A 20,429-nucleotide genomic window follows, 5' to 3' on the forward strand; every position below is an offset into this window, starting at 1 on the left:
ACTCTGAATTTTACTAATGAAGCCCATCATAGTTTCTATGATAACAAGATTTTAGTCTTATTCCGCTGTGGGTTCTGGAAGACACGTAGCCCTAGTCTGATACCAATAAGGGAGTGTCCCAGTAACCCATTTTGGTTTCCCCTTAATCACAGAACAAATATGCCATTTTACTGAGAAGTCATTAGCACATATTTTACTATCAACACCCAGGAGAAAGCTGTTTACTTGTTGGAAACGTATGATTTTCTAGGGCCACATAAAACTACTTTTCCCCCAGGGCCATCCCCAGGTTGGTCTGAGGGATGGATTCTGAACTCAGTGCTTCCCAGGGGCCTGGGGGCCTGGTTCGGATGAAGACCGTGGTGCACAGGGAGAGGGAGCTCAGACCCTTGGGGCGCAGAAACCCTGAGGGGAGGGAGGAAAATTTGGGAGGGAGACAACTGCTGTTGATGCTGTGCGGAAGAACCACTGCAGTTGGGAGGAGATGAGACACAGGGCCAGGGCTTGGTGGGAAAGCAGCCAAAGTCGCCAGCTAGCGTGGGGTTGTTTTTCTTTCTGGGCATTTTAATAAACTTTTTTTTTAGATGTGCAAGCAGGAGAGCTTCAGCCCAATCTATGTCGTGGACTCTAACCTTTCATAAGTGGGGCAGGAACATAACCCCTAGGTGATTGATACTGGTCCTTGGTTCTGATAAAGGCTATTTATTTATTTATTTGTTTGTTTGTTTATGCTATTTATAGTCCGCCTTTCTTACATGGACTCAAGGCGGAGTACACATAGTGAGTCGGTACAATCAGCAAAATGGGACATTCAATAACTAATGCATTAGGAGATTAGAAATATGGAACCACCAAAAAGAAACAGAAACACAGCATAAGTATTAACATGACTCATTAAGCGGTACAGAAATTAAATAATAGAATCCTACTTACAAGACTGTAAATGTAAATTACATTTACAGAGACAAATGTAAAGTTCTGCATTTAGGTAGGAAAAACCAAACGCACAATTATAGGATGGGGGAGACTTGTCTTGGCAGTAGTGTGCATGAAAAGAATCTCAGTAGACCAAACACTGAACATGAGTCGGCAGCGTGATGCGGTAGCTCAAAGGGCAAATGCGATCTTGGGCCGTATCAGCAGAAGTGTATCATCCAGATTATGCAAAGTGACTGGTGACCCCGGGGCCCCACTGGACCCTCCACCCAGTTCTGCTGACATTTCCCACCCAGGACAGCTGACTCGTGCAGAAAGGCTGGGACGCGGGGAAGGGGAGGAGATGCCCAGGACACTTACTGGCTTGCTTGGCTTTCTCAGCGTAGGTGGTGGTCAGGTCTTCGTCCACCGGGTGCTCCACGGGCCCCACCATGGGGATGAGGTGCCTCTCGGCGCGGATGGCCTTGGTAGCGTGAGGCAGGAGCAGGGCCTCTGGGGAAGGCTCCCGCTCTTCGGGTGGGGGGAGCTCCAGCAAGGCCTCGCTCTCCGAGAAAGGGGTGTCGGTGCGGCTGCCCGGCTGGCACACGATCTCCCTCTTGGCCACTCCGGTCACCGGGCCCTCGCCCCCTTCTCGCGTCTGGGCCGCGGCCTCCGGGGTGCTCTCGTAGCCACTCAGCTCCGAGAGGGACACTTCGTCCTGAGGCTCGCCTGCCTTATTGTTGGGACCCCCCGGTGGGGAGCGGGGGCTCTTCTTGCGAGCCCTCCGGTGCTTCTCTTGGGCCACGTTGTCAGCGTCGCTGTCCGTCTCGGCGTAGTAGGCTTCGCTATCTGGGGGCGAGGTGAGGGTCTCCAGCTCCTGCCGCCGACGGGACTGCTGCTGGGGCGGTGGGGCATCGGGGGGAGCGGCCCGTGGCTCAGGGCTGAGGGCCTGAGTCGCCTGGCTGAAGGGGGAAGCTGGTGAGACCGCTCGGGCCTGTTTGGGGGACGGGGAGCGCAGCAGCCTTGCACTAGAGGGGTCTCCGCTGGTCGCCCTGGGGGAGAGAGGAAGAGAATGGAAGAGTCCTGGTCAGTTATCCTCCGGGCCATGGGCATCGTTTGGCATATCCATGTAGATGTTTCCCAACTCTGGGTTGGGAAGATCCTGGAGATATTGGGTGAAGCCTTGGGAGGGCGGGGTGTATACAAGTTTATAAAAGAAAGAAAACTACTTAAATTTTTAAAAATGCTCTCCTGGCAGTCAATCCCACAGTCCTCCCCGTTACCTTTTAACCACAATGCTGAGGATGCCGTTGGAGGAGTCGATGATCTGCATGGCGCGCGCATGGGAGAGGCTGGCGCATGGCTTCCCATTGATGGACACCAACTCATCGTTTTCCCACAAGCCCCCTCGGCAGGCTTTGCTCCTCTTGCGGATCTAGGAGGAGAAAGCAGAGAGGAGCTGGTGAGGAGGGAAGGAGCAGCTGGCGCCATAGCTTAGCAGCCAGGTTCTTTCCAAACGGTGCCCAGGGAAGGTGAGTCCGAGGTCCTTATCCTGGATCAGAACCTGAAGTCTTCCACCATCCTTCAAATAATTATTCGGGGGGAAAGTCAACTGGTCTCCAGTAAATAAAATGATTACAGTGAAGCTGCACATTCTTCACAGAAGTTCAGCAGTTTTACATTTGTGTTCCTTGCAAACCCTGGTTTTCTGGACCCAGTGATGGATTCATTTTTTTCTTTTTCAATGAATGTGCATGTGGACAGGGGTGATCTGGTCGACACAGGGTAGACCATAGATCTGGTAGACATAACCTCCAGGTAGGGGGAGGGGGGCTGAAGATCTCCCAGAATTACAACTGATCTCCAGACTACTGAGATCAGTTCCCCTGGAGAAAATGGCTGTCTGTTTCTTGGGGCGGGGGTGTTTGCACCCTCTAGCGATCAATTCAATATAACACCAGTTTTTACGAAGCACAAAAAGCTGCTAATTTAAAGTATGAGGAGAAACGCTTCATTTAAGGCTGTATGATGTCGATTTGACCATCAGAGGGAGCAAAACACGTGCAGAACTCTAGATCTACCCTTTGTCAATTCCAGCAAGAACTTCCAGTAAGTACCTGAGGCTGCATTTTTTTTTTAATCTCCTGTGATGCTGAGCGCCCCCACAACCGTCCTCCCGGTTGCCAGGCACTGCCTTGTAACACATGAACACATGAAGCTGCCTTATACTGAACCAGACCCTTGGTCCATCAAAGTCAGTACTGTCTGCTCAGACTGGCAGGGGCTCTCCAGGGTCTCAGGCAGAAAAGGGTCTTTCACATCACCCACTTGCCTGGTCCCTTTAACTGGAGATGCCACTGGGGATTGAACCTGGGACCTTCTGCATGCCAAGCAGATGCTCTGCCACTGAGCCACCGCCCCTCCCAGCACTTTCCCCCCACCCCTTTATTCCCTTGGCCCCAGCTGCCAGTATTGCAGGCCCAGGAGGAGGGGTTGCCCTGCCAGCCAGCCTCCAAGGCCAGTGGTGGGTTGCAGAAAGCAGAGCCCGCAAGCAGCCATTCAGCCTTTAAATATACCAACAATCCCTCGCATTTCTGCAGAAGAGGTTCAGGTGTTCAGAGTGCCCATGAAGCACTGTTTCATGGGTGTGTGTAAAGTGCCGTCAAGTCGCAGCCGACTTATGGCGACCCCTTTTGGGGGTTTTCATGGCAAGAGACTAACAGAGGTGGTTTTGCCAGTGGCTTCCTCTGCACAGCAACCCTGGTATTCCTTGGTGGTCTCCCATCCAAATACTAACCAGGGCTGACCCTGCTTAGCTTACGAGATCTGACAAGATCAGGCTAGCCTGGGCCATCTTGTTTCGTCGATGCGTATTAGAGCAGCGTTATTGGCAAACGACGGGTACCTCCTTTTTAGGGTTGCCAGTTCCCTCTTTGCCCCTGACAGGAGGTTTTTGGGGCAGGGAGGGACTTCAATGCCATAGAGTCCAATGGCCAAAGCAGCCATTTTCTCCAGGGGAACTGATCTCTATCAGCTGGAGATCAGTTGTAATAGTGGGAGATCGCCAGCCACCACCTGGAGGTTGGCAACCCTACTCCTTTTCCTTGTTGATCACCTTACCGCAGCCCTGCAAAATAATATTATCCCCATGGGTGGGACTGCTAAGGCCAACAAAAGACTAACTTGCCTCAGGTCACCTGATGAATCCACAGCTATGGTTGCCAACTCCCTGTTGAGAAATTACTGAAGATTTGGAGGTGGCGCTTGGGCAGGGTTTGGGGTGGGGAGGGATCCAGTAGGGAATAAATGTGCCATATGCAGTCCACCCTCCAATGCAGCCATTTTCTCATGGGGAACTGATCAGTTGTGATTCTGGGAGATCTCCCAGCTCCACCTGGACGTTGGCAAGCCCAGGCCACCCCTGAGGCTGAATTCAAGGCAGGGACTTGGTCATCCACAGCCACCACACCCCAACAGCTCTAAGCTGCAATTCCCACAAGGTATAACATAAGTCAGAAAACAATCCCAACACAGATGCATAAAAACATTCTTTTCTAAATATTGTCGAAGGCTTTCACGGTCAGAGTTCATTGGTTCTTGTAGGTTATCCGGGCTGTGTAACCGTGGTCTTGGTATTTTTTTTCCTGACGTTTCGCCAGCAGCTGTGGCAGGCACCTTCAGAGGAGTAACACTGAAGGACAGACACTGTGTTACTCCTCTGAAGATGCCTGCCACAGCTGCTGGCAAAACGTCAGGAAAGAAAATACCAAGACCACGGTCACACAGCCCGGATAACCTACAAGAACCAACATTCTTTTCTTTTTTACAATTGGACAATTCAGGCGTCCTCACCTGGATGGCCCAGGCAAGCCCAATCCCATCAGTTCTCGGAAGCTAAGCAAGGTTGGCCCTGATCAGTATTTGGATGGGAGACCACAAGGAATGCCAGGCAGGCAATGGCCAACCACCTCTGAATATCTCTTGCCTTGAAAACCCCATGAGGGGTCACCATAAGTCAGCTGTGACTTGATGGCAAAAAAACAAACCATGAAACAAAAACCCCACAACCCACGTGCCCTCAGGCCTTGATGTTGAAGCGGGTCAGTGCCTTTCGAGTGACTAAGCTCTTAGAATTGACCCCTTCCTGAGAAGTGGTATGTTATCTTATTCAGCCAGTCACCTACTAAGCAGGACTCAACTACTTTACTCACTTAAAAAAGCAAGTCTTTTTATTGATATACTTCCAGTAAATATGTGTAAATGCAAGTTACAAAGTCTTTATGTTCAGTAACAATGTATGTTTACAATGTATACTATAAAGCAAACAAGTTCTACATACTATTCAGTATTAAAATCCAACACTTTAAATATAACAGTCAAATAAGTCTGATTTAGTTCAAAGTATCTAATTCACACTGTAGAATAATATATTTGTAAAGCCATACATACCAACAGCCTCTTCTTGAGACCCTCTGAAAGAGGTCTGAAGTACTAGCCTTTCTGTGTCTGTATTTATACTATTTCAGTCAACTTGTGGCTGTAAAACTGTTTATCAAGGTATGTGAAACCGTTTCTCAAGGTAGGTTTCACTGTCCTTCTATCAAGAAGCTAAAGGTAGGTGAAGGATTGACTGTCATTCAATCAAGCCTCCTATTCATTACCTTATTTGGATTTCCCCTTACAGGAGACTCTGTTGCTAATTATAAACAATCAGTTTTAAGCTTTATCCTTACTCTATATTCTCAATTTTAGTATCATTCTCATCTACAGAAAAAGACATTTCATTTGAACCCATTCATTAAGTTCTAGGACCTAGCATTCATGTTTAAATCATAAAGCACAATTATAGTTTACATTTCAACATTAGTATCACATGAGTAGATGAACAGCATACTGTATCTGTATGTGTAGCCATTGGAGTCTGACATTGGACTCTGCTTTCAATAACTATAGAGGACTTGAGAAACCGATTCTTAGTCTAGAAGTCAGGTAAAGGACTATGAGAAACCGATTCTCAGTCTAGAGGACAATGAGAAACCGTTTCTCATCTGGGAAGGTCTTTTACAAAGATATGTCTCTTGAATGTTACTGAAGCCTCTGTTAGAGCGATAGAGACAAAAGCCTCTTGCATATAACATTCTTCTTCCTTTTAAAAGGACATTAAACTTCTTTATGTATTTTCTGCAGTTTGTATATGTAGTTGTGTTATGTTCTGAATAATTCTGCATATGTACAACATTAATACTATGTTCATTTGCTTCAATATGTCAAAGCCTGTAACAATGTATATTTCGCGCCTCAACCTTCCTGAGATGTGAAACAGCCCCAGCGTCAAATTCCCAAGCTTCCTGCTGATGGTAAAGACACCCACTCCATGTCCCCTGTTTCAAATGTGGAAGTTGGTTGAGTGAAATTGAAAGCACCCATGGCCACTCTCTTCTTCAGCCGTGGAAGCCGGGGAGCGAAGCAGAGTGGATCTGCGTGAGGAAGTACTGTCGATGCGCCCCCGTGTCTCAGAGGGCTGAGTCAAATCAAAGGTATTTATTACGGTCCATGACCAGCAAACAGAGGGCTGAGTCAAGCCATGAGAAACCTCTCCCCAGAAGCGAGGAGAACCATGCCACTGTCTTGTGGTGGTACAAGCTGTCTAGACATTTGCGAGACTTCTACCGGACCCCCGGACCCTGGGGGTCTTCTCTGTGCTTTCCCTGCAGTCTTAAAATAGGAATTGTTCATGTGCCGCACCCACAACCACCCATGCCCTCATCCTGGCCTTTAAGAATCTTTGCTCTTCCTTCACCTCTAGCCTTAAAAGAAAAGAAAATAAAAACTTTGGAATGAGAACGTGAAATCAGTAAGTCTGAGCAAGACGGCTCCTCTGTTCCTGTCCTACTAAACACCACCCCTCTTCTCCCCTCCCCTCGTTCCACCAAGTTTTGTAGGACCTCCAGTAGCCCTGTTCACATGTTGCAATGAATACATGATGTACATCCTGTATTTATGAATGCATATCAGGTTGTAAGAAAGAGCCAACATGAGTTCACTTTTACAAATAAAAGCAGGGACCAATACCTAGATAGATGTGTGGTTTCAATCACACGTTCAGCTGTACACATATTGAATGTAACATGAGAATTACTCAATGCATGTATAAAGAAAAATCAAGCATACACCGTACATGGATTGCACGGGCGTTCACGGTAACTTGTGAACAGGGCTACTGTGTGTGTTTGTGCGGTCAAGTCACAGCTGACTTATGGCAACCCGTAGGGTTTTCAAGGCAAGAGATGTTCCCAGGTAGTTTGCCATTGTCTGCCTCCACCTGCCTCCGCGTCACGACCCTGGTAGTCCTTGGAGGCCTCCCATCCAAATTCTAACCAGGGCCGACCCTGCTTAGCTTCTGAGATCTGACAAGATCAGGCTAGCTGAGGCCTTCCAGGCCAGAGCAATCATGGCAAGGCATGAAGTAGGGCCCTAACTGCTCTGAGCTGGCTCGATTCATTCTGTCTTGTAAAGTCTCTTCACGTGGAACACTGTTGGCCTACTGAAGGCTTGCTAGATCAGAGTGTCAAAATCACTGGTCCTGGTCTGAAAAAACCACCCTGTCGGAATGCGATGGGCTAGTGGTAGGTGGGGAGCAAGTGTGTAACCCCCCCCCCCAAATCCCATTCTCATCTCCGTGGCAGACATTTTCTTATGTCTCTTGCTGAGTGTGATTGGGGAGAACCTACCAGCATTTCTAGAGGCATCTGTCGGAATCCAGAGATGGGCTTTGACCTCATTGTCTTATGATTTAGGGAAAGGGGCCGTGGCTCAGTGGCAGAGCATCTGCTTGGCATGCAGAAGGTCCCAGGTCCAATCCCCGGCATCTCCAGTTAAAGGGACTAGGCAAGGAGGTGATGCGAAAGACCCCTCTGCCTGAGACCCTGGAGAGCCGCTGCCGGTCTGAGTAGACAAGACTGACTTGGATGGACTGAGGGGGGTCTGATTCAGTAGAAGGCAGCTTCATGTGTACATGTGATTATCTGAATATCAACTAGGAGAAGGGGTGAGATGCCTCCAGCAGACCCCCCCGCCCGACTCCTCACAGTCAGTACCTCAGCAAACCAAAAACCCTCTCCTGATCTCAAACAGATGGAGGCCCAGGTTAAAAAGAGAGACCGATAAAGGTCCACAAGAAAAAGAAACAACACCCAGAGTTGGTTCTTGTAGGTTATCCGGGCTGTGTAACCGTGGTCTTGGAATTTTCTTTCCTGACGTTTCGCCAGCAACTGTGGCAGGCATCTTCAGAGTAGTAACACTGAAGGACAGTGTCTCTCAGTGTCAAGGGTGTAGGAAGAGTAATATATAGTCAGAAAGGGGTTGGGTTTGAGCTGAGTATTGTCCTGCAAAAGTATTGTCCTGTAAGTATCAAGATAATGTGCTAATGAGGGTATGGTATGTTAATATGGAACCATTGTATCCTGAAGTGATCTGTTAATGTGTGTAATCCAAAACTAATCTGTATGGCTATTGTTGAATGTTGTCTTTGTCTGGAGGTTTTTCAGGGCAGGAAGCCAAGCCTTATTCATTCTTAAACTCTCCTCTTTTCTGTTAAAGTTGTGCTGATGTTTATGAATTTCAATGGCTTCTCTGTGCAATCTGACAAAATAGTTGGTAGAATTGTCCAGTCTTTCAGTGTCTTGGAATAAGACCCTGTGTCCTGTTTGTGTCAGTCCATGTTCAGCCACTGCTGATTTCTCAGGTTGGCCAAGTCTGCAGTATCTTTCATGTTCTTTTATCCTTGTTTGTATGCTGCGTTTTGTGGTCTCGATGTAAACTTCTCCACAGCTGCAAGGTATACGATATACTCCTGCAGAGGTGAGGGGGTTTCTTTTGTCTTTTGCTGATCGTAGCATTTGTTGTATTTTCTTGGTGGGTTTAAACACTGTTTGTAGGTTATGTTTTTTCAAAAGTTTCTCCATCCTATCAGTGACTCCTTTAATAAATGGCAAGAATACCTTTCCTATGGGAGACTGTTTTTCTTGAGTTTTCTGATTTTTGTTTGGTTTAATGGCCCTTCTGATTTCATTCTTGGAGTAGCCGTTTGCTAGCAGTGCGTGATTTAGATGATTAGTTTCTTCCTTGAGAAACTGTGGTTCACAGATCCGTCTTGCACGGTCCATTAATGTTTTGATTATTCCTCTTTTCTGTCGGGGGTGGTGGTTGGAGTTTTTGTGTAAGTAGCGATCTGTGTGAGTTGGTTTCCGGTAGACCTTTTGACCTAACTGAAGGTTTGTTTTACGGATGACAAGGGTATCAAGAAATGGGAGTTTACCCTCAATTTCCTTTTCCATGGTAAACTGAATGTTTGGATGGATATTATTAAGATGGTTTAGAAAGTCCATTAATTTTTCTTCACCATGGCTCCAAATGGTAAATGTATCATCTACGAACCTGAACCAGACTGTAGGTTTGTAAGGTGCTGATTCTAATGCTGTCTTTTCAAAATATTCCATGTAAAAGTTTGCTATTACTGGACTGAGTGGACTTCCCATAGCTACTCCATCAATCTGTTCATAAAATTCTTGATCCCATAGGAAATAACTTGTTGTCAAACAATGGTGAAATAAGGCTGTTATATCTTCTGGAAAAATCTGGTTAATCAATGAGATTGTGTCTTTTACTGGAACCTTGGTAAAGAGGGATACAACATCAAAACTGATTAATATATCCTTTGGATTGAGTCTTAACGGACTGATTTTGTTGATGAAGTGAGTTGAATCTTTGATGTAAGAAGTGGTTTTTCCAATGTGGTCCTGTAGGAGGGTGGTCAAATATTTAGCTAATTCATATGTTGGGGAACCAATGGCACTCACGATGGGTCGGAGTGGAACGGAATCCTTATGAATTTTAGGTAGTCCATATAATCGTGGTGGTTGTGCTTCAGTCTTGCATAGTTTTCTGTGTGTGTCGGGATGAAGAGTGGAATTCTTGATCAGAATGCTAGTTTTCCTGGTAATTTTGCAAGTTGGATCTCGTTTTAGTTTTTTGTATGTGGCAGGGTCCAGAAGTTCCTCAATCTTCTTTTTGTATTCTTCTGTTTTCATGATCACTGTGGTATTGCCTTTGTCAGCTGGTAGAATAATGATTTCTGGATCTGCATTGAGGGTCTTGATGGCGTTTCTCTCCTTGCGTGTTATATTGCTAGCAGGGGGCTTTGCTTTTCGTAGAATTCTTGCTGTCTCTCCTCTTATTTCCTCAGCATCTTCTTCAGGTAGATTACGAATGGCAGATTCTACATTTGCAATGATGTCTTCCACTGGAATTTGGGTGGGAGTGACTGCAAAGTTTCCTCCCTTAGCTAAGATGGAAGTTTCTTCAGGTGAGAGTTGTCGGTCTGTCAGATTGAAGATAATCCATTTGTTGTCAAGTTTTGGACTGTTCTGTCTTCTTTCCTGTAATTTGTTAAACTTTTGCTTCTGTCTGGAAGTATGGCTGGTTAACCCCTGTTCCATTTTTCTGTAGGTGAGATTATCAATCTTGTCCCAATCATGGCTTCTCATTTTGTGGCTAGTATTGATATGTAAGTAAAACAACTCCTTGTCTGTGGCAGCAAGTTCTCTGCGGGTAGTGTGAATTCTCTCTTGTAAGAGAGCCCGTTCTAGATGGTCATAAATGCGGTTAGCTCGTGAAGTTTTAAAGATTCTTTTACTTGTGAGAAAAGATGGAATGGTTCCAGTGTCTCTGCATCGCAGTAGAAAAGTTAAAGAACAAAGTAGATGTGCTTTCTTGTTCCGAAGTGTTTCCAATCTCCGGGTCTGTTGAAATATTTCCTCCCCGTAGAGGCGTTCAAAATATTGTCGAAGGCTTTCACGGTCAGAGTTCATTGGTTCTTGTAGGTTATCCGGGCTGTGTAACCGTGGTCTTGGAATTTTCTTTCCTGACGTTTCGCCAGCAACTGTGGCAGGCATCTTCAGAGTAGTAACACTGAAGGACAGTGTCTCTCAGTGTCAAGGGTGTAGGAAGAGTAATATATAGTCAGAAAGGGGTTGGGTTTGAGCTGAGTATTGTCCTGCAAAAGTATTGTCCTGTAAGTATCAAGATAATGTGCTAATGAGGGTATGGTATGTTAATATGGAACCATTGTATCCTGAAGTGATCTGTTAATGTGTGTAATCCAAAACTAATCTGTATGGCTATTGTTGAATGTTGTCTTTGTCTGGAGGTTTTTCAGGGCAGGAAGCCAAGCCTTATTCATTCTTAAACTCTCCTCTTTTCTGTTAAAGTTGTGCTGATGTTTATGAATTTCAATGGCTTCTCTGTGCAATCTGACAAAATAGTTGGTAGAATTGTCCAGTCTTTCAGTGTCTTGGAATAAGACCCTGTGTCCTGTTTGTGTCAGTCCATGTTCAGCCACTGCTGATTTCTCAGGTTGGCCAAGTCTGCAGTATCTTTCATGTTCTTTTATCCTTGTTTGTATGCTGCGTTTTGTGGTCCCGATGTAAACTTCTCCACAGCTGCAAGGTATACGATATACTCCTGCAGAGGTGAGGGGGTCTCTTTTGTCTTTTGCTGATCGTAGCATTTGTTGTATTTTCTTGGTGGGTTTAAACACTGTTTGTAGGTTATGTTTTTTCAAAAGTTTCTCCATCCTATCAGTGACTCCTTTAATAAATGGCAAGAATACCTTTCCTATGGGAGACTGTTTTTCTTGAGTTTTCTGATTTTTGTTTGGTTTAATGGCCCTTCTGATTTCATTCTTGGAGTAGCCGTTTGCTAGCAGTGCGTGATTTAGATGATTAGTTTCTTCCTTGAGAAACTGTGGTTCACAGATCCGTCTTGCACGGTCCATTAATGTTTTGATTATTCCTCTTTTCTGTCGGGGGTGGTGGTTGGAGTTTTTGTGTAAGTAGCGATCTGTGTGAGTTGGTTTCCGGTAGACCTTTTGACCTAACTGAAGGTTTGTTTTACGGATGACAAGGGTATCAAGAAATGGGAGTTTACCCTCAATTTCCTTTTCCATGGTAAACTGAATGTTTGGATGGATATTATTAAGATGGTTTAGAAAGTCCATTAATTTTTCTTCACCATGGCTCCAAATGGTAAATGTATCATCTACGAACCTGAACCAGACTGTAGGTTTGTAAGGTGCTGATTCTAATGCTGTCTTTTCAAAATATTCCATGTAAAAGTTTGCTATTACTGGACTGAGTGGACTTCCCATAGCTACTCCATCAATCTGTTCATAAAATTCTTGATCCCATAGGAAATAACTTGTTGTCAAACAATGGTGAAATAAGGCTGTTATATCTTCTGGAAAAATCTGGTTAATCAATGAGATTGTGTCTTTTACTGGAACCTTGGTAAAGAGGGATACAACATCAAAACTGATTAATATATCCTTTGGATTGAGTCTTAACGGACTGATTTTGTTGATGAAGTGAGTTGAATCTTTGATGTAAGAAGTGGTTTTTCCAATGTGGTCCTGTAGGAGGGTGGTCAAATATTTAGCTAATTCATATGTTGGGGAACCAATGGCACTCACGATGGGTCGGAGTGGAACGGAATCCTTATGAATTTTAGGTAGTCCATATAATCGTGGTGGTTGTGCTTCAGTCTTGCATAGTTTTCTGTGTGTGTCGGGATGAAGAGTGGAATTCTTGATCAGAATGCTAGTTTTCCTGGTAATTTTGCAAGTTGGATCTCGTTTTAGTTTTTTGTATGTGGCAGGGTCCAGAAGTTCCTCAATCTTCTTTTTGTATTCTTCTGTTTTCATGATCACTGTGGCATTGCCTTTGTCAGCTGGTAGAATAATGATTTCTGGATCTGCATTGAGGGTCTTGATGGCGTTTCTCTCCTTGCGTGTTATATTGCTAGCAGGGGGCTTTGCTTTTCGTAGAATTCTTGCTGTCTCTCCTCTTATTTCCTCAGCATCTTCTTCAGGTAGATTACGAATGGCAGATTCTACATTTGCAATGATGTCTTCCACTGGAATTTGGGTGGGAGTGACTGCAAAGTTTCCTCCCTTAGCTAAGATGGAAGTTTCTTCAGGTGAGAGTTGTCGGTCTGTCAGATTGAAGATAATCCATTTGTTGTCAAGTTTTGGACTGTTCTGTCTTCTTTCCTGTAATTTGTTAAACTTTTGCTTCTGTCTGGAAGTATGGCTGGTTAACCCCTGTTCCATTTTTCTGTAGGTGAGATTATCAATCTTGTCCCAATCATGGCTTCTCATTTTGTGGCTAGTATTGATATGTAAGTAAAACAACTCCTTGTCTGTGGCAGCAAGTTCTCTGCGGGTAGTGTGAATTCTCTCTCGTAAGAGAGCCCGTTCTAGATGGTCATAAATGCGGTTAGCTCGTGAAGTTTTAAAGATTCTTTTACTTGTGAGAAAAGATGGAATGGTTCCAGTGTCTCTGCATCGCAGTAGAAAAGTTAAAGAACAAAGTAGATGTGCTTTCTTGTTCCGAAGTGTTTCCAATCTCCGGGTCTGTTGAAATATTTCCTCCCCGTAGAGGCGTTCAAAATATTGTCGAAGGCTTTCACGGTCAGAGTTCATTGGTTCTTGTAGGTTATCCGGGCTGTGTAACCGTGGTCTTGGAATTTTCTTTCCTGACGTTTCGCCAGCAACTGTGGCAGGCATCTTCAGAGTAGTAACACTGAAGGACAGTGTCTCTCAGTGTCAAGGGTGTAGGAAGAGTAATATATAGTCAGAAAGGGGTTGGGTTTGAGCTGAGTATTGTCCTGCAAAAGTATTGTCCTGTAAGTATCAAGATAATGTGCTAATGAGGGTATGGTATGTTAATATGGAACCATTGTATCCTGAAGTGATCTGTTAATGTGTGTAATCCAAAACTAATCTGTATGGCTATTGTTGAATGTTGTCTTTGTCTGGAGGTTTTTCAGGGCAGGAAGCCAAGCCTTATTCATTCTTAAACTCTCCTCTTTTCTGTTAAAGTTGTGCTGATGTTTATGAATTTCAATGGCTTCTCTGTGCAATCTGACAAAATAGTTGGTAGAATTGTCCAGTCTTTCAGTGTCTTGGAATAAGACCCTGTGTCCTGTTTGTGTCAGTCCATGTTCAGCCACTGCTGATTTCTCAGGTTGGCCAAGTCTGCAGTATCTTTCATGTTCTTTTATCCTTGTTTGTATGCTGCGTTTTGTGGTCCCGATGTAAACTTCTCCACAGCTGCAAGGTATACGATATACTCCTGCAGAGGTGAGGGGGTCTCTTTTGTCTTTTGCTGATCGTAGCATTTGTTGTATTTTCTTGGTGGGTTTAAACACTGTTTGTAGGTTATGTTTTTTCAAAAGTTTCTCCATCCTATCAGTGACTCCTTTAATAAATGGCAAGAATACCTTTCCTATGGGAGACTGTTTTTCTTGAGTTTTCTGATTTTTGTTTGGTTTAATGGCCCTTCTGATTTCATTCTTGGAGTAGCCGTTTGCTAGCAGTGCGTGATTTAGATGATTAGTTTCTTCCTTGAGAAACTGTGGTTCACAGATCCGTCTTGCACGGTCCATTAATGTTTTGATTATTCCTCTTTTCTGTCGGGGGTGGTGGTTGGAGTTTTTGTGTAAGTAGCGATCTGTGTGAGTTGGTTTCCGGTAGACCTTGTGACCTAACTGAAGGTTTGTTTTACGGATGACAAGGGTATCAAGAAATGGGAGTTTACCCTCAATTTCCTTTTCCATGGTAAACTGAATGTTTGGATGGATATTATTAAGATGGTTTAGAAAGTCCATTAATTTTTCTTCACCATGGCTCCAAATGGTAAATGTATCATCTACGAACCTGAACCAGACTGTAGGTTTGTAAGGTGCTGATTCTAATGCTGTCTTTTCAAAATATTCCATGTAAAAGTTTGCTATTACTGGACTGAGTGGACTTCCCATAGCTACTCCATCAATCTGTTCATAAAATTCTTGATCCCATAGGAAATAACTTGTTGTCAAACAATGGTGAAATAAGGCTGTTATATCTTCTGGAAAAATCTGGTTAATCAATGAGATTGTGTCTTTTACTGGAACCTTGGTAAAGAGGGATACAACATCAAAACTGATTAATATATCCTTTGGATTGAGTCTTAACGGACTGCTAGCAATATAACACGCAAGGAGAGAAACGCCATCAAGACCCTCAATGCAGATCCAGAAATCATTATTCTACCAGCTGACAAAGGCAATGCCACAGTGATCATGAAAACAGAAGAATACAAAAAGAAGATTGAGGAACTTCTGGACCCTGCCACATACAAAAAACTAAAACGAGATCCAACTTGCAAAATTACCAGGAAAACTAGCATTCTGATCAAGAATTCCACTCTTCATCCCGACACACACAGAAAACTATGCAAGACTGAAGCACAACCACCACGATTATATGGACTACCTAAAATTCATAAGGATTCCGTTCCACTCCGACCCATCGTGAGTGCCATTGGTTCCCCAACATATGAATTAGCTAAATATTTGACCACCCTCCTACAGGACCACATTGGAAAAACCACTTCTTACATCAAAGATTCAACTCACTTCATCAACAAAATCAGTCCGTTAAGACTCAATCCAAAGGATATATTAATCAGTTTTGATGTTGTATCCCTCTTTACCAAGGTTCCAGTAAAAGACACAATCTCATTGATTAACCAGATTTTTCCAGAAGATATAACAGCCTTATTTCACCATTGTTTGACAACAAGTTATTTCCTATGGGATCAAGAATTTTATGAACAGATTGATGGAGTAGCTATGGGAAGTCCACTCAGTCCAGTAATAGCAAACTTTTACATGGAATATTTTGAAAAGACAGCATTAGAATCAGCACCTTACAAACCTACAGTCTGGTTCAGGTTCGTAGATGATACATTTACCATTTGGAGCCATGGTGAAGAAAAATTAATGGACTTTCTAAACCATCTTAATAATATCCATCCAAACATTCAGTTTACCATGGAAAAGGAAATTGAGGGTAAACTCCCATTTCTTGATACCCTTGTCATCCGTAAAACAAACCTTCAGTTAGGTCACAAGGTCTACCGGAAACCAACTCACACAGATCGCTACTTACACAAAAACTCCAACCACCACCCCCGACAGAAAAGAGGAATAATCAAAACATTAATGGACCGTGCAAGACGGATCTGTGAACCACAGTTTCTCAAGGAAGAAACTAATCATCTAAATCACGCACTGCTAGCAAACGGCTACTCCAAGAATGAAATCAGAAGGGCCATTAAACCAAACAAAAATCAGAAAACTCAAGAAAAACAGTCTCCCATAGGAAAGGTATTCTTGCCATTTATTAAAGGAGTCACTGATAGGATGGAGAAACTTTTGAAAAAACATAACCTACAAACAGTGTTTAAACCCACCAAGAAAATACAACAAATGCTACGATCAGCAAAAGACAAAAGAGACCCCCTCACCTCTGCAGGAGTATATCGTATACCTTGCAGCTGTGGAGAAGTTTACATCGGGACCACAAAACGCAGCATACAAACAAGGATAAAAGAACATGAAAGATACTGCAGACTTGGCCAACCTGAGAAATCAGCAGTGGCTGAACATGGACTGACACAAACAGGACACAGGGTCTTATTCCAAGACACTGAAAGACTGGACAATTCTACCAACTATTTTGTCAGATTGCACAGAGAAGCCATTGAAATTCATAAACATCAGCACAACTTTAACAGAAAAGAGGAGAGTTTAAGAATGAATAAGGCTTGGCTTCCTGCCCTGAAAAACCTCCAGACAAAGACAACATTCAACAATAGCCATACAGATTAGTTTTGGATTACACACATTAACAGATCACTTCAGGATACAATGGTTCCATATTAACATACCATACCCTCATTAGCACATTATCTTGATACTTACAGGACAATACTTTTGCAGGACAATACTCAGCTCAAACCCAACCCCTTTCTGACTATATATTACTCTTCCTACACCCTTGACACTGAGAGACACTGTCCTTCAGTGTTACTACTCTGAAGATGCCTGCCACAGTTGCTGGCGAAACGTCAGGAAAGAAAATTCCAAGACCACGGTTACACAGCCCGGATAACCTACAAGAACCAATGAACTCTGACCGTGAAAGCCTTCGACAATATTTTGAACACCCAGAGTGGCCAATACTGGAAAAGAGACCAAGTTGGGGGTGGGGGGGGGAGAGGGGATTGCTACGGAAGTCCTCAATGGAAGCTCAGGTTCCTGCCGCTGCAGGGGCAGCTGGTTTCGCTGGGATATTTAAAGCACCCGACACTTTGCTTCCTCTTCACTCTCATGAAACCCTGAACAATCTGAATCGTTTTCCAGCTTGGGCCCCTATTCCCCAGCAAGCTTCACCTTACCTAAGCAAAATATTTGGGGAGAGACCTGGTGCTCAAACTGGTACACCACCATGGCTGGCGGTGACATCATCCGCTCTCAAAATTACTTTGGCCTTTTATGCACAGCTGTTTCCATCGCGGTCACCCCTCCGACGACTTCGGGCCTTTGTGTTGATTCTTCGTGCCGTTTCCGACCGTCAGAGGTCACCTCACTCCCCTCCCCTGCCGTTTCCCCGCGTTTTCAGGGACTTGTTTTATCTCGAATTTGAAAACGCAGGCAAAAAGCAGGGAAATGCCGGGGGGGAGAGCGAGGCGGCCTCCGATGGTCGGAAATGGCACGCGCAATCGACACAAAGACCCAAAACCGTTGGAGGGGTGACTGCGAGGGAAACAGCTATGCATGAAAGGCCTCTGTTTACAAGACCTAGTAAGTTCATCTTGCTTGGTGGCTGAGAATTCAATATATGCTGTAATTTTAAAAGTTGGCAAAAAATGATTGGGCGCTGACCCGGGTGGCCTAGGCTAGCCTGATCTCATCAGATCTCGGAAGCTAGGCAGGGCTGGCCCTAGTTAGTATGTGGATGGGAGACCACCAAGGAAGTCCCGGGTTGCTATGCAGAGGCAGGCCGTGGCAAACTCTTGTTGGTCTCTAAGGTGCTGCTGGGCTTGAGTCTAACTGTGTGTATTATCTGTTACTGTATGTTTTTATCTTGTTCTTCTTGCATTATATTTCTTCTTATGTAATATCATTTTTGCGTCATTTAGCGTGTCATGTTTAATACTTATTTCTTGTTTCAGATTTCTGCAACCCTAGTCCTACTACATTGTTTATGAGATGTCTCTTCATCCTTTGTATTGTACTGATGTATTATGTAATCCATCCACCTAGGGATGCCAGCCTCCAGGTGGGACCCAGGGATCCCCTGGAATTACAGCTCCTCTCCAGGCTATAGAGATCAGTTTCCCTGGGGAAAATGGCGGCTTTGGAGGCTGGACTCTCTGGCATCGGACCCCACTGAGGTCCCCGTCCTCCCCAGGCTCCATCCCCAAATCTCCAGGAGTTTCCCAACCGGGAACTGGCAACCCTACCCCCCCATCCCCTGCCAGTGGGGCCAGGGGGGACCTGGCAACCCAACATCCACCTGGAGTCCCAGTGAGAAAGGCAGATTATTCATAAGTACGTAAATTTCCCTCCCTTGTGGCACTGCGTCATGTGGGACAACTCCTAAAACGCCCCTCACCTCCCTCAGATTCGCTCTCTGATGGTGTTCCAGAGATAGCCAGGCCCTTCCAGAGATGCTTTACGGCTCACTTCAACAGGTTATTTCTACCAAACCATTTTGCCTGCAGCCTCAAGCCCAATGCAGTGCCTCAGTACTGTAAGCACTAAAGCAATGGTCAGGGTTGCCAACCTCCCTGTGGGGCCTGGAGAGCTCCTGGAATTACAGCTGGTCTCCAGGTTAGAGATCTAGGGTCGCCAGGTCCCTTTTCACCACAGGCGGGAGGTTTTTGGGTAGGGTTGCCAGGACCCTCTTTGCCACGGGTGGGAGGTTTTTGGGGTGAAGCCTTAGGAGGGCAGGGTTTGGGGAGGGGAGGGACTTCAATGCCATAGAGTCCAATGGCCAAAGCGGCCATTTTCTCCAGGCAAAGTGATCTATATCGGCTGGAGATCAGTTGTAATAGCAGATCTCCAGCTAGCACCTGGAGGTTGGCAACCCTATTAGAGATCAGTTCCCCTAGAAAAAAATGGCTGCTTGGGACGGTGGCATCACATCCCTGCTGAGGTTGCTCCCCTCCCCATTCTCCACCCCCAAATCTGCAGAAATTTCCCAATCCATAGCTGGCAACCCTAGCAATTGGTGTTCTCTTCCTGGGTCATAGAAGAGACTCTTCGGTCAGCGTCACAAAGTTTCCTGTTGCAATGACATTATTACAATGTACAGCAATGATTGTGAGTGCAGGGCTGATTCCTGCAGCGATGTCTGACTGAGGAACTTCTTGTGGCTGCTGGTTTAATTCCTTAACAGTTGCAATACTCAGTACAAACAAGAATTGCCATCAGGGGCATTCTCCATTTCTGGATTTATCAGACTTCAATGTCATAGAGTCCAATGGCCAGAGCAGCCATTTTCTCCAGGTGAACTGATCTCTATTGGCTGGAGATCAGTTGTAATAGCAGGAGATCTCCAGCCATCACCTGGAGGTTGGCAACCCTACATTGACAGCACAGAGGCGTGAGTAACGTGTCCCTTTGATTTCAGTACGAAATTAGGCATGGCTGACTTTAGCAGGATTGGGGCCTGTGGGTACGCGCCAACGACATTCTGCAGCGCACAGACTGATAATTTGCACACGTGCTTCGGTGGCCCTGCATTTCAAAACGCTCTTTTCATCTTGGATGTTACTAAGCCATCTACTGACAGACACTCGTTCATAAACGATATATCAACACAACTTTCCTTAAACACTCCGAGCGACAGCTGACTCGCCAAAGCTACCGTGGAGCAGCTCAAAAGTCTTGCGCCAAAATGAGGAGGATTCTTTTCTTGCCTACCGGGTGCCATATTGGGAAATTGTTACAGGAGAAAAGACTATCAGAAACCTGCAAATATTTCCATTGACCAGGAAGGGGCAAACAATAGTTGGCAGGTCTTTAAAAAAGAATCTCATACGAACAAAAGAACATAAGAAAAGCCCTGCTGGATCAGACCGAGGCCCACCAAGTCCAGCAGTCTGTTCACACAGGGGCCAACCAGGTGCCTCTAGGGAGCCCCCAAGCAAGACGGCTGCAGCAGCATTTATCCTGCCTGTCTGCCACGGCACCTCATATATTCAGCATGCTCCCCTGATCCTGGATCTACCTCTAGATTGTGACCACATCTGAGATGGGCTGACTACTTATCTCTAATCATGAGAACTAGAAACTTACTTGAAAAATACAAAGGATGGTCCACACACTAATGCAAACACTGGCTGCACACAAAGCTCCCCCTGGGGCTGCCTCCCCCCATGCCCCGCTCTGAAGTCCTGCCCTGAGACGGTGTGCAAAGGGTTGTAGCTTTAAGGCAAAACAGCTGCCTCTCCTACCTTTGACACTTGAAGGGGTCTTTTCTGTTCCAAGCCCCCCTGCAGCCGGAAGCCCCAGGGGGCCCCTCCAGAAAGAGTGACCACGACTTCTTCCTCTTCAGCTCCCAT

The 20,429-nt window shown here is 45.2% G+C and overlaps 1 protein-coding gene across 1 annotated transcript in view; it reads right to left on the reverse strand.

Annotated features, from left to right (window-relative positions):
• The window catches only part of SYNPO2L (synaptopodin 2 like), a 40,996-nt gene extending 20,567 nt beyond the window's left edge, over positions 1-20,429 (reverse strand). Inside the window, exons 1-3 of the mRNA XM_056848253.1 lie at positions 20,322-20,429; positions 2,199-2,350; positions 1,297-1,967 (exon numbers count right to left, since the gene is read on the reverse strand). Coding sequence (XP_056704231.1) covers positions 1,297-1,967; positions 2,199-2,350; positions 20,322-20,429 — 931 coding nt within the window. The remainder of the gene's footprint in view (positions 1-1,296; positions 1,968-2,198; positions 2,351-20,321) is intronic.

The sequence above is a fragment of the Euleptes europaea genome, chromosome 4, assembly GCF_029931775.1.
Source record: "Euleptes europaea isolate rEulEur1 chromosome 4, rEulEur1.hap1, whole genome shotgun sequence".
Classification (NCBI taxonomy): domain Eukaryota; kingdom Metazoa; phylum Chordata; class Lepidosauria; order Squamata; family Sphaerodactylidae; genus Euleptes; species Euleptes europaea.